Source organism: Leucoraja erinacea, chromosome 28 (assembly GCF_028641065.1).
Source record: "Leucoraja erinacea ecotype New England chromosome 28, Leri_hhj_1, whole genome shotgun sequence".
Taxonomy (NCBI): Eukaryota; Metazoa; Chordata; class Chondrichthyes; order Rajiformes; family Rajidae; genus Leucoraja; species Leucoraja erinaceus.
In genome coordinates, this window is record NC_073404.1 from 4421693 (window position 1) to 4437128 (window position 15436).

General features: G+C 45.0%; 1 protein-coding gene across 2 annotated transcripts in view; it reads right to left on the reverse strand.

Annotated features, from left to right (window-relative positions):
* The window catches only part of akap10 (A kinase (PRKA) anchor protein 10), a 113044-nt gene that overhangs the window by 47629 nt on the left and 49979 nt on the right, over positions 1–15436 (reverse strand). For both annotated transcript variants that reach the window (XM_055657557.1, XM_055657556.1), the window contains exons 3-5: positions 12714–12899; positions 7174–7743; positions 2728–2826 (exon numbers count right to left, since the gene is read on the reverse strand). In XM_055657557.1, coding sequence (XP_055513532.1) covers positions 2728–2826; positions 7174–7743; positions 12714–12899 — 855 coding nt within the window. The remainder of the gene's footprint in view (positions 1–2727; positions 2827–7173; positions 7744–12713; positions 12900–15436) is intronic.

Consider the following 15436-nt stretch of genomic DNA (forward strand, 5'->3'; position numbering starts at 1 on the left):
TTGAGTACTAGTAGTAGTAGTAAGCCCCTCTCGGACATGACTGACCATGGGTGATGCGTCCTGGTTGGATGCAAGCCTGGGCGATCGATGTCATATGGAGGACAGGCTGTTGCCCATGCAGCACGTCCCCCCTCTCCACGTCGCTGATCGATCCAAAGGAACAGCAGGGCCGTTACAGTTTGGCACCAGCGCCATCGCAGGAGCTGCCAGAGCGAGGTTGTAGACAACGACGAACTGCCTTAGGGGCTCCGACTCTGGATTTTCTTGAGGTTTACTCCTGGAGCCTTTTCCATGACTGGATATGGCCACAAGGCAGTGGAGGTTTTAAATCAGAGTTTCCCCTCTTCTAGATGGACTGCCTTCCCAGGCTGACGAGCCCCATCTGCCCGAGACTCGTGGGGGCGGGAGCGTCTACCTGTAACCCGTGCAGGTCTATAGCATCTGCCCACTGAGTACAGCAGTTGGGAAATCACATTACAGTCGAACAAAATGTTGGTAAGGACAATTATGGAGGAGCACTGTGTACAGTTCTGGCCACCCTGCCAAACGAAGGATAGCATAAAACTGGAAAGGGTGCAAAAAAGATTTACAAGGATGTTACCGGGTCTGGAGGGTTTGAGTTATAAGGAGAAGATGGATAAGCTAGGTCTTTTTTTCCCTGAAGTGGAAAAGGCCAAGGCAGGACTTTATAGAGGATGATAAAACCATGAGGGGCATAGATAAGGTGAGTAGCCATAGTCTTTTCTCCAGGGTATGAAAGTCTAAAACGCTGCCTCGGCAAGGCCAGCACCATAATCAAGGACGAGTCTCACCCCGGTCATTCCCTCTTCTCCCCTCAGGCAAGAGGCATAGAAGTGTGAAAACACACACCTTCAGATTCAGGGACAGTTTCTTCCCAGCTGTTATCAGGCGACTGATGTGGTTTACATGGACGTAGTAAGGTATTTGCCGGTCCCACATGCAAGGCTGTTCAAAACATTAAAGCCCATGGGATCCAAGAACAGTTGGCAACTAGATCCAAGGTTGATATGGGAATAGAAGACTGGTGAAGGGCTGCTTTTGTGAGTGGAAGCCTGTGAGCAGGTGTGCTGAAGGGATCAGTGCAGGTACTCATACCATCTGGCGTATACATTAATGTGCAGGAAGGAACTGCAGATGCTGGCTTACAACGAAGATAGACACAAAATGCTGCAGTAACTCAGCAGGTCAGGCGGCACCTCTGGAGAAAAGGAACGGGTGACGTTTCGGGTCGGAACCCTTTCTACAAACTGAAAGATGGAGAAGGCTAGAACAAAAGGGCTGGCAACGGATTACCTCAATCAGGGTGGAGTCCATAATGGTCCATTGTTGGCTGGGGATGGTGTGCTAACGACAGGGCTACAAGGATGCGAACAGTGAAACGGGTAGGACGGCTAGAGTGGGGAGGGAGGGATAGAGGAATGCAGGAGTTACTTGATGAGAGAAATCAACGTTCATACCATTAATAAACAATTAATGATTTTGTTATGAATGGCAGAGGTATAATAATCAATTAACAGATGACATGGAAATTGGCGGTGTTATTGCTGGTGTGGAGGATAGTTCTAAATTACATTGGCCATGCAATGGCAGACAGACCTTAATCTTGATAAGTTCAAGGTGATGCCTTCGGGAGGTCTAATAAAGTTAGAGCCCACACCTCAAATGGTAGAGGTCTAAAGAAAACTGAGTAACAGGTCCTTGCTGTACAAGTCTAAAGATCTCTTAACAAGGCAGCACAGGTAGACAAGATGGTGAAGAAAGCATGCAGTCTGTTGGCCTTCATGACCACAATAAAGCAGCATGGTGGTGCAGCGGTAGAGTTGCTGCTTTGCAGCGCCCGAGACCCGGGTTGGATCCTGACTGGGGGTGCTGCCTGTACGGAATTTGTACGTTTTCTCCGTGACCTGCGTGGGTTTTCTCCAGGTGCTCCGGTTTCCACCCACATTAGAGAGACGTGAAGGTTTGTAGGTTAATTGGCTTTGGTAAGAATTGTAGATTGTCCCTGGCGTGTAGGATAGAGTTAATGGGGATCGTTGGATGGCACGGACTCGGTGGGCCAAAAGGCCTGTCTCCACGCTGTATCTACTACCTAAACTGTACTAAAGACACTGACTTAACAATTCGCATGAAGTAGCAGTAGCAAAAAAAAAAAAAAAAAAAAAAGATATCTGAAGAACAAGAAGAAACCAAAGAGGAAAGATATATCTAGTATTGATATTCAATCGACAATATACAACAGGCACAGGAGTAGGCCATTCGGCCCTTCGAGCCAGCACCGCCACTCAATGTGATCATGGCTGATCATCCCCAATCAGTACGCCGTTCCTGCCTTCTCCCCATATCCCCTGACTGCGCTATTTTTAAGAGCGCTATCTATCTCTCACTTGAAAGCATCCAGAGAACCTGCCTCCACCGCTCTCTGAGGCAGAGAATTCCACAGATTCACCACTCTCTGTGAGAAAAAGTGTTTCCTCATCTCCATTCTAAATGGTTTACTCCTTATTCTTAAACTGTGGCCCCTGGTTCTGGATAATTTGATTAACTTGCAACATGAAATCCATTTAATTTAAGATAGACACAAAATTCTGGAGTAACTCAGCGGGACAGGCAGCATCTCTGGAGAGAAGGATAAACATTTAATTTAGTTGGCCGTTAGACAGGCAAACCCTTCTCCTATTTTGAGGAATAAATAAGTTGGCTACTTACCTACTATGTCATTCCTCATTGCTTCTATTATAGGAATTGGCCTGGTAGCATCCGGTGAAATGTATTTCGTAAATATTTTCACTGCATCACGTTCTATACCTGAAAGCAGAAAAATAATTAGTTAAACTGATAAAAGGAAAACCCTCAGGTGCATTCATTCATTACAGTGATTGCTTTTTCACACATTAAAAGAACATGGAAGAAGATTTATTGATCAACGTTTTAAAATCAAGGTTAGAAGCGTATTATGAAAACACACACACCAGAATGGTATTAAGCACAACTTATAAGATAGGAACTGCAATTTTCTCCACTAAGAGTGTCTGCAACAATTGTGATAATAGATATAAAAATCAACATAGAAACATAGAAAATAGGTGCAGGAGTAAGTAATTCAGCCCTTCGAGCCTGCACCGCCATTCAATATGATCATGGCTGATCATCCAACTCAGTATCCCATCCCTGCCTTCTCTCCATACCCCCTGATCCCTTTAGCCACAAGGGCCACATCTAACTCCCTCTTAAATATAGCTAATGAACTGGCCTCAACTACCTTCTGTGGCAGAGAATTCCACAGATTCACCACCCTAAATGATGGGTTTCCTTTCGGTGAACTTTTTGTCAGGTACCACTCACTGTCTAAACAATTGCCCTTGTCCATGGTTTCTCCATTTCATAGGATGCGTTACTAATTAAGCGATCATTTAAATGCAAACCATATTATTTATTTACGTCCTCTTAAATACAATCTCCTCAGCAATGCAAAGTCATCATAAGAATGGCAGTTTATCATATCAGGTGAAACAGAAGGTGCTGCCTAAATGAACCATTGCGTACTATACTAGGGCAAATTACCTGAAGCAAGCCGAGTAAAGTGCTGGCATTTTATTGCTGGGACTGTTGCAAATGCATTTGTTTCATGAACCTCTGATCATTTGAGTTTGTCGGTGTCATGAATAACAAGATTTGCTATATGCAGATCCATCACTGAAGTCCCAGCACCCTTTGTTCCAGAGCCTTTCTGGATTATCTGTTTTATAACAGAGATGTAATGTTGAGGCTCTATAAGGTGCTGGTCAGGCTGCATTTGGAGTACTGTGAGCAAATTTGGGCCCCATATCTGAGGAAGGATGTGCTGGCTCGGGAGAGGGTCCAGAGGAGGTTTACAAGAATGATTCCAGGAATGCGTGGGTTAGCATATGATGAGTGTTTGACAGCACTGGGCCTCTACCCGCTGGAGTTTAGAAGGTTGAGGGGGGACCTCATTGAAACTTACAGAATAATGAAAGGCATCGATAGAGTGGATGTGGAAAGGATGTTTCCACTGGTGGGAGAGTCTAGGACCAGAGGTCATAGCCTCAGAATTAAAGGGCGCTCTTTTAGAAAGGTGGTGAGGAGGAACTTCTTTAGTCAAAGGGTAGTTACTGTGAAACTCATTGCCACGGAGGGCTGTGGGGGCCATGTCAGTGGATACTTTTAAGGCAGAGTCAGACAAATTCTTGATTAGAACGGGGTGTCAAGGGTTATGGGGAGAAGGCAGGAAAATATGATTACGCGATCATACATGATTGAATGGCAGAGTAGGCTCGATGGGTTGAATGGTCTAATTCTACTCCTATAATTTGTGAACTTGTGTGCCTTCGGACGGGTACATAATCAGATAAATTGGTTTATTCCATGTGCTCCGAATTCCTCCCACTTCCCAGAGATGTGGGGATTTTAGATTAATTGGCCTCTAAATTATCCCTTAGTATGTGGAGAGTGAATGCGAAAGTGGGATAACATAGAACAGGTGGTCGATGGCTGGCGTGGACACTGTGGGCCGCAGAGCCTGTTTCTATGCTGTATCTCCAAACTAAACTTCACACATAAAATGATACCACAGGTAGGAAAAAGATTTAACATTTCAGGTTTTAAACATTATTCATGCTCTCTGCTTCAATTCAAGAAAATTGTCTTTTACTGATCCTATTTTATTTGGCGATTTTCTTCTGACATTTGTTCTTTATTTACAGCCATAGAGTCATACAATGTGGAATCAGGCCCTTCGACTCAACATGCCCATATCGACCAACAGGCCCCATCGACACTAGTCCCACTTGTCTGCATTAGGCCCATATCCCTCAAAACCTATCCCATCCATGTACCTGTCTAAATGTTTCTTAAAGGTTGTGATATACCTGCCTCAACTACCTCATTCAGCAGCTTGTTCCATACACCCACCACCCTTTTGTGTAAAAAAGTTACCCCTCAGGTTCTTATTAAATCTTTCCCCCCCTCACCTTAAACCTATGTCTTCTGGTTCCCGATTCCCCTACTCTGGGCATATAGTAATTTAAAGTTTTGAGTGCCCACATGGTAAAATTGACCACAATTGATATAGGTTTTCTTAAAATGTAGAAACTGCCAATTATTCAAATGCTAGGTTTGAAAAGCTCTTGTTTTGGTAGCGATGAGGATGTGTGGTTCAGAATGTGTATGAGGTGCTCACGAGATAGTAAAAAAAAGGAACTGAAAAATAATACGGATAAAATAACCACACACATAATAAGGTTTACACACACACACACACACACACACACACACACACACACACACACACACACACACACACACACACACACACACACACACACACACACACACACACACACACACACACACACACACACACACACACACACACACACACACACAACACACACACACACACACACACACACACACACACACACACACACACACACACACACACACACACACACACACACACACACACACACACACACATAAAAACAGGGTAACATTACTATAAAACTCCAGTAACAAATGTTGGCAAGTCCTGATTTAGCATCTGGCTGTGTCCCGTGTCCACTTTAAACTTACCCGGGACCCTCTTAAAACGACACCAGGGCCGATGGAAAGTTGTGGAAATGTGTAACATCTAGATAAAACTATTAAAAGTGCAATAATAAAGAACTTCAGATGCTGGTTTATATCAAAGATAGACACAAAGTGCTGGAGTAACTCCGTGGTTAGGTGACATTTTGGGTCGGGACCCATCTCGAGACTCTAGTTTTGACTCAAACTCTAAATCAAAAAGGGTCCCGACCTGAAACGTCACCCATCCGTGTTCTCCAGAGATGCTGCAAGACCCACTGAGTTTAGTTTAGTTTAGAGATAGCGCGGAAACAGGCCCTTCGGCCCACCGGGTCCGCTCTGACCAACGATCACCCCGTACACTAACATTATCCTACACACACTACAATTTTTACCCCAGCCAATTAACCTACAAACCTACATGTCTTTGAAGTATGGGAGGAAACTGGAGCACCCGGGGAAAACCCAGGGAGACCGTAGAAATTCCATATAGCAGTCATAATCGAACCCAGGTCTCTGCTGTAAGGCAGTAACTCTACCCCTTTGCCACTGTGCTGCCCAGGTTACCCCAGCAGTTTGTATCTATCCCGGAATTAAAGGTGCATTGGGGGATCTATGGGAGTAATATTCAATATTCTGCACCGACTGCCAGTCTGTCACCACCAGGGTCCCCAGGGAGTGAGATTATTGAAGATTATTAAACTTGACCGCCGACCAAAGTACTTCCAAAATTCTGCAACTTACAAAAGAGAATCAAGTCTATAACACAGTGCACGCAATTTCCTGCAGACAAGAGATTATCAGCCACACAGACAAGAGATGACAGATTGAGCAAACTATTGGAGTAACTCGGGGGATGTGGCAGCATCTGTGGAGGGAAATGGACAGGTGGTGTGTAAGGCAGGGACCCTTATTTAGACTTCCAAACCCACTCCCCTGGTGCTCACACCTTTCTCCCACTACCCCAGTCACCCTAGATAGACACAAAACGCTGGAGTAACTCAGCGGGACAGGCAGCATCTCTGGATAGAAGGAATGGGTGGTGTTTTGGAGCACCTGGAGAAAACCCACGCAGGTCAAGGGGAGAACTATGTTCACCCGGTGGGTCGAAGGGCCTGTTTCCATGCTGTATCCCTAAGCTATACTAATGGACTTGCAAATTATACGTATCATTTCCATTTCAACTAAACTTAGGCTAGGGATTGAAGCTGGGTTGTAGAGTTATGTTGGGGTCAACAGCTCACAGAATTCATGAATATTTACAAAGAGAGACTTTTATGTTTGTCTTTACACTTGTTTAACTAGCCAGCAATGATTCAGGAACCTTATGTACTAACAACAATGTCAATTCTACCATTAAAGAAGACATGGTTCTGAAGAGGAAATACACTCTAGTGATCTCAAAAGACCATAAGATCATAAGTGATAGTAGAATTAGGCCATTAGGCCCATCAAGTCTACTCCCCCATTCAATCATGGCTGATTTATCTCTCCCTCTTAACCCCATTTTCCCGACACCTGCATTAATCTAGAATTTATGAAGGAGAGTAATATAAGAGCACTTACTCTTCATTAGTCTGTCTGAAAGTCCTTTAAGGTCTGTTGAGTGTGGATATTCCATGGATGTAGATTTGATCGATACTCGACTTGCATCCTCTGCCTGAATAGTTATTGCTTGCGATGTCCCAATGTGCAAGAGATTCAGGTCATTGCCACTCTGGTTTAAGGAGTGGTTCGCAGGTGCTTTAGTTCTATCTATGCAGTCCAAGCTTGTGGGATTGGCGACGCTAAGTTGTCCACTGCTGGGGAGCAGATCACCCTTTGTCTCTGGGTCAAGTGAAGTGCTGGAGTCGAGCAATACTGCCCCATCAACATTACGACGTCTGTTTGAAGGAGAGGCAGGCTCTGCTAAAGAACTATGTTTTACTACGTTGAGGCTGTGGGCTCTGATGCGTGACCAGCTTGTAGCGCGGAAACTCTCTGCTTCCAACCAGAATTTAACTATATGTCCAACTCCTTGCATCTCCATACACTGGATGATATATGGACGGGCAATGTTGTCCTGCAAGACCTGGTCAAGGGTCTTTGAAAGTCTGGAGTTAGCCTCGTCGGTTTTGTAGTTCAGGGAAGAGTGACCTATGTAAAATAAACAGATTAAAATGAGAGCCTTTTTATTCAGGACAATAACAATGACACCAACAGATTTGCTTGTCAAAACCAGAGAACTGTGCATAAAATAATGATGAATCCCAAACATAATACAGCTCCACCAGCGATATTCCTTGGTTCCACAGCCCTGCCTTATTATCTAGTTTGCCAGACCTAGAGGTCACGTAATAATTGTACAACAATACACCTCTGGCCCACTAATTATACCCTTCCCCTGTTTCCAAAGCATCATAGACTGCTGGAAATTAAAAAAAAAACATGCTAAATGTAAAGTAATTTTACAGTGAAACTTGCATTTCTAGCATGAACAGCCTGGGAGCTGGCTAACGAGTTGCCCTTAGAAGTGCCAATGAGGGTTGGATCGGGGCCGCCCAAGGGCGAAGATGCCACGTTCCCGGCAGAACTACCGAGCCAACCCCTGCTGACCCGAGATTTGCCAAATCTGCTGAAAATGCGCTAGAGTCCAGTAGGAGGTCAACGGTATTGAAACGGTCCGCCTTGGCCGCCGGGGAGACGAGATACCGGCCCTGCAGTCGGCCGCAGAAATCGGCTGTGGGAACGGATCTGCCGGCTCCGGCCAGGCTGGACTTCGAGAGTACCAACTGCATGGGGCAAACACGACCCGCCGATCGGCCGCAGAAATCCCGATGAGGACGCGATCTCCCACCTCCTCCAGCCCAGGCGCCACATTTTTGGGGAGAATTCCGGGGGAGATTTCAAGTGCGCTCTCGTAATTTTGTCCGGGTTAAAGGAGGTGCCGGACCACCAGTTGCTGGGAAATCTGGGGTGGACCTGTATTGCAGATCAAATTGAATGCTGTTAAACCCTTTTTTGTCGAAAACTTTCAGATAACTGTAAAGTGATATTAATTTTTGTTGTTGAAATAAGGAACTGCAGAAGCTGATTTACACATAAGGACAGAGTGCTGAAGTAACTCAGCGGGTCAAGCAGCATCTCTGGAGAATGTGGATAGGTTACGATTCGGGTTGGGACCCTTCTGAAGTCGAAGTGTCTGAAGAATGATGCCGACCCAAAACATCACCTATCCATGTTCTCCAAGTGTGCTTCTTGACCTACTGAGGTATTCCAGTACTTTGCGTTTGTTTTTGTCATTTTAAAATGTGTTGGAGTTGCCCAGCCTTTTGTTGGTGGATGCGATACAAAAATTACTATCGTCCAGAATGGAATAAAGCTATTTATTTTTACGCAATAAATCTGATTTTGTTTGCCAAAAATGCAAGACAAAATTATTCTATTATGTACTAGGGTCGTCGTTCCATATGAAATAATAGAATACATTCAACATCTGCCATCTGCCACTCTGCGGGTAACCAAACTCAGCCAAGCTCTGAGAGTGATGCCAAAATGGCGGCACATTTTCCAATGCGCTACATGTGGTGAATTCATGTATCGCCCCTGATGCGTTTCCGCTTGGAGGTCCAGACAACAACAATCACCGAGTAATTCTTCAATGTCTGACCTTGTAAAGAATTTGCTGCAAGCTTCACTGCTGCCAGATGTCTACAGGCATCTCATGTTGTAAAAGCTACACAGACATTAGTTGTGCAAACATCTGGTGGCATTGAAGCATTTAGTGAATGTTTAAAAATTCAGAGAAGGCTGCACAGCTCAGTAGAAAAGATGCAAGTTAACCCTGGATGTGTTGTAACTTCTACAGACACCCCCTTCCCCATCTTCTTTCTCCCCCCCCCCCCCCCCCTTTCTTACTCCCCCCCTCAAGCCCCTCCCCTTAAACCCTGGCTGAACTTGTCCACTTCCCCTTCAGCGACATTCCTTCCTCCAGCTTCACAATTCACAACTTTTCTATCCTCAAGCTTCACAATTCAGAACTCTTTATACTCCTGGGCTGCTTCACACCTACCTTTTCATCGCTGGCCTTTGTCCAACAAATCTACCAAAAAAAACCCTCACCTATTATCAGCCATGCTTTGTCCTGCCTCTCCTCTCTTCTAGCTTTCTTTTCCCCACTCAGGGTCTGATTGAAGAGTCTGAAGAAGGGTTCCAACCAGAAACGTCTGAAGAAGGGTTTCGGCCAAAACGTTGCCTATTTCCTTCGCTCCGTAGATGCTGCCGCACCGGCTGAGCTTCTCCAGAATTTTTGTCTACCTTCGATTTTCCAGCATCTGCAGTTCCTTCTTCAACAGAAACGTCACCCTTCCTTTCTCTCCAGAGATGCTGCCTGTCCCGCTGAGTTATTCCAGCACTAGTGTCTATCTTCAGTATAAACCAGCATCTGCAGTTCCTTCCTACACAGCAATGGTTGTGCAGGGGTGTTTTTCAGATTTGAGGCCAGTGACATGCTACAGAGATTGGTGCTGGGTCCAATGTTGTTTATCATATGTGTAAATGATTTGGATGAGAATGTAGATGGCATGATAAGTAACTTTTTCCAGCATCTGCAGTTCCTTCTTAAACAAGTTAGCAGATGACACAGTCTTAGAATAAAGGGGAGGCTATTTAAGACTGAGGTGAGAAAAAACTTTTTCATCCAGAAAGTTGTGAATTTGTGGAATTCCCTGCCACAGAGGGCAGTGGGGGCCAAATCACTGGGTGGATTTAAGAGAGAGTTAGATAGAGCTCTAGAGGCTAGTGGAATCAAGGGATATGGGGAGAAGGCAGACACGGGACATTGATTGGGGACGATCTGCCATGATCACAATGAATGGTGATGCTGGCTCGAAGGGCCAAATAGCCTCCTCCTGCACCTATTTTCTATGTTTCCCTATTTCTATGACACCAAAATTGGTCGTGTAGTAAACTGTGAAGAAGGTTAGCTGAGATTACAACAGTATATAGATCAATCCAGGATCAACAACAGGATATTGATTACCCAGGGTAGGGGAATCAAGAAACAGAGGGCATGGGTTTGTGAGAGGGACAAGATTTAATAGGAAACTGAGGGGCATTTTTTTTTACACACATAGGGAGGTAGGTACATGGAACGAGCTGACAGAGGAGGTAGTGGAGGCAGGTACTGTTTAACATTTAAGACATTTGGACAGGAACATGGATAGGAAAGGTTCAGAGGGATATGGGCCAAATGTAGGCAGGTGGGACCAGCATAGATTGGACATCTTGGTCGCCGTGGGCAAGTTGGGCTGAAGGGCCTGTTTGCGTGCTGCATGACTGTATGACTCTATAACTGGGAAAGTGGGCATAAGAACAGCAGGGAGAATTTAAGACACAAGAGGAAAGCGACGCATTTTGGGAAGTTAAACCAGGGCAGGACAAACACGATGAACAGCAGGGCCCTGGGAAGTGTTGTTGAACAGAGAGACCGAGGGGTACAAGTGCATAGTTTGTGACCAGTGGCAAGACAGGTAGGCAGGGTGAAGTTGGCATATGGCATGCTTGCCTTCATCAGCTGAGGCATTAAATACAAAATTGGGCCCACATGTCACAACTGTAACATATGCAAATGACTGCACGTGGAGTCCTGGCCACCACAAGATGTGATTAAACTTGAGCGGGAACAAAAAAAATAAAAGGTTCACAAGGAAGCTGCCTGGGTTGGAGACCCTCTGTTATAAGGAGATATTGGATAGGGTGGGACTGTTTTCCCTGGAACAGTGGGTAATATTTTACACACTCATTACAGTTACATTGGGGCGACTATTTTACACACTCATTACAGACGACTAATTTTGTAAGTACCCAGTGCAACACTGCCCAGTCCTTCACGGGTTTTGACCTCCCCACCATCGAACGGATTTACCGGCGTCGCTGCCTCAAAAAGGCAGCCTGCATCATCAGAGCCCCACACCACCCTGGCCACACACTCATTTTATCCCTGCCATCAGAAAGAAGGTACAACAGCTTGAAAACTGTAATGCCCAGGTTCAGGAACAGCTTCTTCCCGACAGCCACCAAGCTATTAAACACTACAACCTCCAAATAAGGTAGACAAAAAATGCTGGAGAAACTCAGCGGGTGCAGCAGCATCTATGGAGTGAAGGAAATAGGCAACGTTTCGGCCCGAAACGTTGCCTATTTCCTTCGCTCCATAGATGCTGCTACATCCGCTGAGTTTCTCCAGCATTTTTGTCTACCTTCGATTTTCCAGCATCTGCAGTTCCTTCTTACACAACCTCCAAATAAGCTCTGAACTGCATAGACTATTATTGTTATTAGTGTTTGTTGTGGTGTGTGTGTGTGTGTGTGTGTTGTTGTGTGTGTGTGTGTGGGTGTGTGTGTGTGTGTGTGTGTGTGTGTGTGTGTGTGTGTGTGTGTGTGTGTGTGTGTGTGTGTGTGTGTGTGTGTGTGTGTGTGTGTGTGTGTGTGTGTGTGTGTGTGTGTGTGTGTGTGTGTGTGTGTGTGAATATGTACATGTATACACACACACTGAACTTTTCTTATCATTTATGGTACTGTTTACAGTGTACTATGTTTACATATTGTGTTGTGCTGCTGCAAGTAAGAATGTCATTGTTCTGTCTGGGACACATGGCAATAAAGCACTCTTGACGTAGATGCAACTCTATGAACACTAAAAGGACAATTAGAGCAATATCCAAAGAGGTTTGAAAAACATTCTAAAGGATCAAATGTAAATGAATATAAAAGTAATTCCTATACTTCTAGAGATAATCTTCCTAATATTTTTAACAATACATGGCACATTGTTAAATTAATTTATTGACGGTCTTAAAAATGTTGCATCATTGTAGCTTTAGTAATTTTAACCCCAGCTTATAGTTAGAAAATTAGCAATGCATTTGTGGCCCTGACCACAGACTAGTCACACTAACAGAGATTATGCATCTATTTTCTTCCTTGGTCTCAAACCCAAACCCCACGGACAGTAATGGCACCAGCACTTCAAAAATATCACATTATCGTTCTAACATCAACTGAGAATATGCAGAGATAATCGTTATTGAACTATGCATCGTGGGCTCAACCCGAGTCAATCTTACCCAAGTCTCCAAAGTGGGCAGCTTCCATGCGAATTGGTTGTTGTTTGAGAACTGCAGTTCTGCCACGTGCAAATGAGTCCATGTTGGCAGAGATGACGTTGATGGCCACGTTGCTTGGTCCCGCAGCTTCCAAAAGTGCATGTTTCTTGCTCGGGGATGGGGTTGTAACAGGAATGGGAGCTGGGACTGCAATAGAAACAAAGCGGTCCACAGTCAGTGACTTTGTGGAAGCCCAACCCAAATTAGTTTAGTTTAGTTTATTGTCGCGTGAACCGATGTACAGTGAAAAGCTTTTGTTGCGTGCTAACCAGTCAGCGGAAAGACAATACATGATCACAATCGAGCCGTCTACAGTGTACAGATACATGATAAAGGGAATCAAGTGCAAGATATAGTCCAGTCAAGTCCGATTAAAGGCAACCCAAGGGTTTCCAGTGAGGGAAATAGTAACTCAGGACTAGTGGTTGACAGGATGATTCAGTTGCCTGATAACAGCTGGGAAAAACTTGTCCCAGAATCCGGAGATATGCGTTTTCACACCTCCGCTCCACTTACCTGACAGGAGAGGGGAGGAGAGGAAGTGACTGGGGCGAGACTGGTCCTTGATTATACTGGTGGTCTTGCCAAGGCAGCATGAGGTGTAATGGATTCAATGGAAGGGAGGTTGGTTTGTGTGATGGTCTGGGCTGTGTGTACAATTCTCTGCAATTATACTGATATAATTGACATCCATTTTAAAAGATAATAATGGGAAGAATGGGACTTTATTGCCACTCATTAGTTTGAATTCCAGGTTTTTGTTTAGTTTAGAGATACACATTCGGTCCACCAAGTCCGCACCGACCAGCGTCCCTGGCACATTAACACTCTCCTACCCTCACTAGGGACAATTTATATTTATACCATGCCAATTAATCTACAGACCCGTACGTCTTTGGAGTGTGGGAGGAAACCGAAGATCTTGGAGGAAACCTATGTGGTCACAGGGAGAACATACAAATCCCATACAGACAGCACTAGTAATCATGATCGAACCCACTTCTCTTGTACTGTAGGCACGATCAGGCAGCTACTCGACCATTGTGCCACCGTTTTTTAGTTCTGCAAACAATTGAGCAGAGACAGGACAAAGGTTATTTGTCCAAATCCTTCAAGGATACTGTGTTGAGTGAGTTTGGAGTTTGTCTAAGCCTTCATAAGGAGGTCACTCACCTGCACCCTACCTGCACCCACGTCCCTCCCACACCACAAGCCTTTCATCTTGAAAGATTTAATGTGCATTGTATTCCAGCAGGAAGAAGTTGGGGAAAATATCGAGGGTTATTGCAGCAGGACATAGTGAACAAAGTCTGGTACCTCAACGTTAATGTTACTCAATATATTGTAAGGAGCAGCATGGTGGCGCAGTGGTGGAGTTGCTGCCTTACAGCACCAGAGACCCGGGTTCGATCCCGACTACAGGTGTTTGTCTATATGGGGTTTGTACGTTCTCGTCTTGACCTACATTTGGTTTTCTCCGAGATCTTTGATTTCCTCCCACACTCCAAAGACATATAGGTTTGTAGGTTCATTGGCTTGGTATAAATGCAAAAAAAAACAAAAAACCCTTGTGTGTGTAGGGTTGTGTTAATGTGCAGGGATCGCTGGTGGATGCGGACTCTGTTGGTCGATGGCCGCTTTATCTCTAAAACTAAAATACATATATGTACTAGACTAAGTGGGACCCGTTGGGTCCCATGTTCACACGGGAGGGCTGATCCCCCAACGCAATATTCCACCTCTCCACCAGCTCCAATATTGGTGGCCAGTGGGGGGGCTTTCTGGAGCGCTGGTATGGGTTCTTGGGGTGGCAGCTCAATCCCTCAAGCCTGATGTGCTGGCAGCTCACTCACGGCTGGTGGGTTGGCAGTTGAAATTACCTTTCAAGCAGCTATTCCTTGAAATTTTTCCTACCATTTCAAGCATGGTGCAAGGCCACCAAATTCAAATCCATTTTCCTACCACTTCAAGCTGGATCCAAGGCCACCAAATTCATGTGCCGTTTCATACCACTTTCAGCAGGGTGCAAGGCCACCAAATTCAAATGCAGCTTCATACCACTTCATGCAGGGTGCAACGCCACCAAATTCAAATGCAGCTTCATACCATTTCATGCAAGGTGCAAGGCCACCACATTCAAATGCAGTTTCATACCATTTCATGCAGGGTGAAACCACCATAAAACCACACAAAACACCAACATCACAGTTCAGTAGACATTCAGTGTGTTCAGTTGATTCACAGCTCAGAGTCGTGACTTCTCCCTCCCCCATCATGCAGAGACTGAGCCACACCCACACTTCCGGGCTTTATAACATCCTCCCCCTCCCACCGAAAAAGGTGTGGCCTTCATGGCATAATTGGCAGGAGAGATTTCCAACATTTCTTAAACACTAATAACACTTTTATTTCATCTTCACCTGCTGAGCGGAGGGGGACTGAGTAAGATGGCCAAAAATCACAGCCATAAGTGGTAGCGTTTTATCTAAAATCAATATACAGTGCAAACAGGAAGTTACCCAAAGCACCCAAACCACCATTCGCAGTTGTGCCTTTTTACTTCAAGCTAAAGCATCCAAACCACCATTTGCAGTAGTGCCTTTTAACTTCAAGCTAAAGCACCCAAACCACCATTTGCAGTTGTGCCTTTTTACTTCAACCCAAACCCCCTAAACAACCATTTG